Genomic DNA, 6,752 nt, shown 5'->3' on the forward strand with positions numbered 1-6,752 from the left:
TTTTGATCACATACTGTAAGGTGAGCAGAAACAATCTAATGTAAGTTTGGATTATTCTGTCTCTAAATTCTGTTTGCTTGTTTTTCTACAAACTGTAAACAGTCTATTCAGACTAATAAACCACGTTTTTATTTTATTTATTATTTGTATTTTGTTTGATTGAACATTGGTATCTTTTTATCATAAAGCTGTTGGAGCCACCTTGTGTTGCGTCTCAACATTTAACTTTCACTCAACAAAGGAATGTTGTTCTAATAAATTGTTAATTGGTTTAATTAATTATAAAGCTAAAGTTATAAACCTGTTGTGATTTCTATGCAGGTTTACATAAATCATGGAAATAGTGTAGTTATTAATAGTGGTTTTAAAATACGTTACTGACTGTAATCAGAAAGAAACTGCTGTTTGTGAATCCAATCTCTTACAATTTTTTAAAGAAACAACTGAAATGTCAAAATGTGTGTGAACCATGGTTAAATCTGTTAAAAAGTTTATTTTTCATTTTTAAGGGTTGTTTACAGGACAACACGTAATATGCATGTGATAAAGTATTGTTTTCAAAAACTTGCACTTTGTTACACGTTTTTTAAAAGTTTGCGTTTTCATGGCCCAAAAGCACCGTTGTTGAGTAAACGTCCAAAACACCGAAAGTTTCCCATTTGTAGTTGAAAATGCTGTCGTAGGCTAAGCATCACTGATAGTGATTACAAATCTAAAATCGAGAACCATCTCAGGCAGTTTGACTCCGGCTGTAATGTTTCCTCAGAGAATAAACCTGACGCTCAAATGATTCCAGCCTTTAGGGCCAAAAACACGCGAATTTTAACGCGTATTTCACCCAACGGGTCGGTGTCATTGGCTGCTGAAGACTTGGGTCTAACCATTTATGTGAGTTTAGAGGGGTGTACCTTTCATAGACTAGGCTACCACCACCAGAAAAAAAACTGTTGGGGTCAATATCAAACATAATTTAATAAGTATTTATACAAAGGGTTTATGAAGTTAAATGCATAGAAGTAAATAAAAAATAAATATGCATATGACCAAGAGGCCAACAGTGGTAAATAATGTAATGACACCTTTACATATCTGTGTGTGTGTGTGTGTTAAAGGCACATGTACTATGCTGGTGATTCCACTTAGCCACGCCTTATTCACGGCAGCGCCATCTTTGATTTTTAATGAGAATGAAAGTGAGGCTGTGAGGGATAGACTTGCATCTCTTCAATGGGCTTAACTGTTATTTAATGTGTTTTCGGATTGTTCTGCTCATGAAACACTGGAAAAATATCTTTGCAAGAAATGTCAGTTGACAAAAAACTCCAGACAATGTAAGCTGTGGAAAATTGTAAGTAATCTAGCCGCTTTATTCAGCTTTTTACAGCGGATGCCATTGGAAACACGGTAAGTCTATCCCTCACCGCCTCACTTTCATACCTGTCATGGCGCTGCTCTGAATAAGGTCTATAGAGAGCAAAAGTTGGGTTCCGGAAGTAAAATCTCCATTCATTTTCTCCATAACTGATTTTTAATGATCACTTATAAACAGTTATGATGGTGTTAATCGATGGCATGTGTTTTTGTCAAAGCCATCAATCTCTATTATTTAAGCTTAATTTTTAAACGACCTTGTTTTTAACAGCTGAATTTGTGGTTAAAAAACTACATTACCCATGATGCTGTACAGAAAATCCCCCAATCAGTCGCAGCGATCAAAGAGCGTCCAATATTCCACACTTTGTTCTTTCAGTTATTAAAGCAACACTAAGTAAGATTTTTTTACCTTAAAATAATGTTTCCAAAATCGTTTCAGTGGTTCATCAAGTCGTAACAGGGTGAAAGGCACTTATGCCTCCGCTTTGTGGTCCTACATCTGCTATAACCACACTATGTAAGATTGACAGATCGGGCAGAGTTTCTGTAGTTCTAATGAGACATAAGAAAACTACAAATTGGACTTGCTTTACGTCAAGCGTTACAATAGTCATTATTTAGTTTTTCTTAATTTCTGATGTCTCAATACATCATACTTTCATGAAATCATGCAACATACTCTACCTTGTCGATGGATATCGTTCATTCCACAGCTGGTGCTGATAAACAGCGAGTGTGTGCGCGACAGTAGGATGTGCTTGGCTAAATGGAAAATTCCACTTCCAACCTGTAGGGCGACCGCAGAGAAAAAGTTACTTGATGTTGCTTTAAGTGCATCATCTGGGTATTTCTGAATTTTCACTGTGAACACACTATTTATACTACAACGCAGCAATACTGCAAATACTACTATACACAACAACTTGCACTATCAGCGGATGTGATGAACCAACAGTTAAATAGAGGTTTAATTAAAGGGGTTTGAGTGACTAATAATCAACATTTAACATGTTATCCATGTTATCTGTTTGGCCATCAACTTGAACGCACCTGAAGATTATTGGAACGTATCCATTATTTGAGTACATCCATTATTAGACAGTTATTATTAGAATGCATCCATTCCCAAATGGATGCATTCCAATATGGGAAAAATGAATGGGAAAAATAGTTGGAAGACATCCATATTGGAATGCACTTGAACGCATCCATTATTGGAACGCATCCATTATTTCAACGCATTTGAACGCTTTTCTTTTTAAAAAATGGGAAAAATATTTGGAACGCATCCATTATTTGAGTGTGTCCATTATTGGAACGCACCTGACCGTATCCATTATTGGAACGCACCTGACCGTATCCATTATTGTAATGCATCCATTATTGGAACGCACCTGACCGTATCCATTATTGGAACGCACCTGACCGTATCCATTATTGGAACGCACCTGACCGTATCCATTATTGGAACGCATCCATTATTGGAACGCACCTGACCGTATCCATTATTGGAACGCACCTGACCATATCCATTATTGGAACGCATCCATTATTGGAACGCACCTGACCGTATCCATTATTGGAACGCACCTGACCGTATCCATTATTGGAACGCACCTGACCGTATCCATTATTGGAACGCATCCATTATTGGAACGCACCTGACCGTATCCATTATTGGAACGCACCTGACCGTATCCACCTGACCGTATCCATTATTGGAACGCATCCATTATTGGAACGCACCTGACCGTATCCATTATTGGAACGCACCTGACCGTATCCACCTGACCGTATCCATTATTGGAACGCATCCATTATTGGAACGCACCTGACCGCATTCATTATTGGAACGCATCCATTATTTGAGTGTATCCATCATTGGAACTCACCTGACCGCATCCATTATTTAGCGTATCCATTATTGGAACGCATTTGAATGTTTTTCTTTTTACAAAATGGGAAAAATAAATGGGATAAATATTTGGAACGAATCCAATTTTGGGACGCACCTGAACACTTTTTTTTTTTTACATATGGGGAAAATGAATGGGAAAAATACTTCCGGAACAAGGCCATAGAAAAAGTGTGCAGGCACTTTATTTGCCGTTGGCAAGACTAGATTGATGAACTGTCTGGTTATCCATAACTTTAATGGTTTTCTCTGCATTGTCCACGTTCCTGATGAGGGTCTCAAGACGCCTCTTGATCTTCTTCTGGTCCTCCAGAGCGCAGCTGATCACGACGCTCTGAAACTTCTGGTCCACAGGCACGGGTGGAGCGTCGGTCACACACGCGGCGTGAAGAGACTGAAGTCTTCTCTTAGACGCCTCCATGTCCTCCAGCAGTTTCCCAGCGATCTCATCGATCATGGCGATGGCCTTCTTCAGGGCCTCCTCCTGTTGGCCACTCCTGATGGTGTCCACAGATACGTGCACTGTCAAAGCCCTGCTCATGAGTCTGCTGGCGGTCAGAGAGAGCTCTTCCCGTTCCCCTGAAACACACGGTCAGATGAGCGCTAATGCATGATCCATTAGCAGCCGCTAAAGCACTCGAGTAGATTACCGTCACAGATGTTCCTCATCTCCTGGCTGTTCTGTATGGACTGGATCATCTCGATCAAGCTCTCTCTCTCCTGCTCCATAGCAGTGGCTTCCTCGCGAAACGCCTCCACCCTGAGACACACACACATTGTACCACAAACAACTCTATCAATTACCAAACACAAAGCAAAAGTGAAAAACATGCAAATATAAACATCACTCCTGAGATTGTCGCCTTAAAATGCTGAACCATTTCAATTTGAAAGCTGTCTTTGTCATAAATAACACCATTTGACCTCTAAGCATATTGGAGTTTATTAAAAAAATGTATAGTATCCCATTTTCATGATAAATACAACACTTATCATACATGATTTTTCCCCGTATTTCCACATTGTTGCGTATATCAGTCAGGATTCTCTCATTTGAATATAGTTTTTTTCAGTTATTATTACGAGTATTTCAATAATTATAATTAAGGTTTCAAGCGTGTCCCACGAGTTATTGTGCACTCTCTTATTGTTGACTTCTAATGAAAGTTGGAGAAGCTAAATGAAATATCGTAAAGCAGTCATGATTCCGTCCGGCGGAAGCGCTGGCAGACAGAACAGCTGTATAGGCTACTACAGGTTAAATACGGTGCCCAAATAATACATTAGTTATCGAATTGGCTGCTCAATCATCTTAATCGATCCGAAATTTCGATCTGATTGAAAGGGGAGGTTTATTCCTTTTCTAATCCGATCGAGAGAACATATAAACACTTGATCGAATTGAAAACTGAAACTGAAAGGACTGCATGTGTGCGGATCGAGCTCCCTGGTCCTGAATTGTAAAAAAAAAAAAAAACTCTCAAAATGCTGGCTGAAAATCGAACCCGATCCAAACTTTTTTTTTTTTTTTTTTGCCGAAGGAAAGTTTCGGAGGCAGTGTGCAAGCGTGATTGATTGACTGACATAACTTGAGGTCGAATTTTTTTTTCTTTTTTAATAACATGCGAAAATTTCGGTGTGCAATGTCTTTTACAATGTGAAAACATGGCAAGCCGTTTTAGCTTTTATTCATTTCCAGGACATGAATTCTTGATATCAACAATTACATTCTTGATATCAACAATTACATTTTTTGATATCAAGAATTTAATTCTTGATATCAACAATTAAATAATTGATTTCAAAAATGTAATTCTTGATATCAACAATTGTATTTTCACTAGGCTGCCATTCAAAACCAATTGTTGATATCAAGAATTGATTTCTTACTAGTTGAAATTCCAATTTCACATATCAGAAATACAATTATTACTAGTAAAAACCTTTATTTTTGATATCAAGAATTAAATTGTTACTAGTTGAAATGTCTATTCTTGATATCCACAATTGAATTGCTACTAGTAACAATGTTCATTTTTGATATCAATAATTACATTTTTACTAGTGACGATGTTCATTTCTGATATCATTAATGTGATTGTTACTAGTAAAAAAAAACATTTTAGATATCTGAAATAATATTGATACATCAGAAATACATTTTCAGATATCAAAAATGGTAATTTTTACTAGTAACAATTGAATTGTTGATATCAAGAATAGACATTTCAACTAGTGACAATTTAATTATTGATATCAGGAATTCACATTTTTACTAGTAACAATATAATTATTGATATCAAAAATGATATTTCTACTAGTAAAAAATCAATTCTTGATATCAAGTGATCAAGAATTCATATCCTGGAAATGAATAAAAGCCAAAACGGCTTGTCACCATGTGCATTGTGTCAAATATGTATTTAAATGTTAGCACGTTTAATTTAAAGTGGGGATCCTATGGTTTACAGACGGACTCGATTTTGTTCTGCATTCTACAAAACCTATTTTCATGCGATTCCACATTATGCGCGTGTTGAAAACAGAAAAGTTTGCATTTGCAATTTTTTAAAAACTGTCACAGTTTATTCGTCAATAAACAACAGTTATTTGAGCAAATCCTCATGGATCATTTTAGATCTCGTGTGAACCGACCCCAAGAGTCAATCCACTAATCTCACCTCATTTCAATTTGATCCAGATTTTCCAGTAAGCGTCCGGACCGGTCCGCCATTGAGATGGTTCGGGTGAACTTGCCTTTATCGTTCATTTTCGCGTTAATTTTAGCTTGTGCCATATCTGCCGCTCGTCGCTTTAATGAATGTTTAACGGGTGCAGAGACCTATAGGACATATATGAAACACACCCGACCCGAGCAATATAGAGCTGTCCGGTCAGCGAGTGAATTGGATTCAGAAGAATCGATTCGCAAGGGGCTTTCAAATCACCGTGCCACGGTAAAGTGACATTTAACAGTCTGTTTTCGAGCAAGTAAAACATTAATCTGGCACAAAACATATAAATTAGAGAGAAACAGCGCCGAAATGTAACGCTTTTGCAGATGACAAAGTGGCGCTCCTTCATTTCTAGATTAAAATTTATCTTTTAAATAACGCTTAAACAGTAGCAAAATAGGAAATCAACAAAAATATTAAAACACCATATTAAATCAAATGAAAACTTTGTGATGACTCAAACGAATCGCGAAACCGTTAGTTGGAATGAATCGCCCAAAAAGAATCGACTCTCGGAACTGAATCGACTCCCCAGCGCTATCGACCACCTTCTAGCGGTTTCCAGGCTCTTGAGTAACATCTCCAAACATGGGCTGGAAGGAACTGCCCTCCGTTATTCACTCCTTCAGACACGAGTGTAGGAGTTCACTTCTGGGATTTCAGAGGAGGGTGGGATCCGCTTTAGGGTCAAGAGTCAAGATGACATCAGAGAAAAGACAATAAGCAGA

At 37.6% G+C, this 6,752-nt stretch overlaps 1 protein-coding gene across 1 annotated transcript; it reads right to left on the reverse strand.

Moving 5' to 3' along the window:
* Nucleotides 1–3,450: 3,450 nt before the first annotated feature.
* bag2 (BAG cochaperone 2) lies at nucleotides 3,451–6,474 on the reverse strand. The gene is made up of 3 exons (XM_039690493.2): nucleotides 5,971–6,474; nucleotides 3,940–4,049; nucleotides 3,451–3,868 (listed from the first exon to the last, which is right to left on the reverse strand). Exons 1-3 carry the CDS (start codon nucleotides 6,084–6,086, stop codon nucleotides 3,474–3,476), a joined length of 621 nt encoding a protein of 206 aa, XP_039546427.1. The 5' UTR covers nucleotides 6,087–6,474; the 3' UTR covers nucleotides 3,451–3,473.
* Nucleotides 6,475–6,752: the final 278 nt, after the last annotated feature.

The sequence above is a fragment of the Pimephales promelas genome, chromosome 11, assembly GCF_988280905.1.
Source record: "Pimephales promelas chromosome 11, fPimPro1.hap1.1, whole genome shotgun sequence".
NCBI classification, from domain to species: domain Eukaryota; kingdom Metazoa; phylum Chordata; class Actinopteri; order Cypriniformes; family Leuciscidae; genus Pimephales; species Pimephales promelas.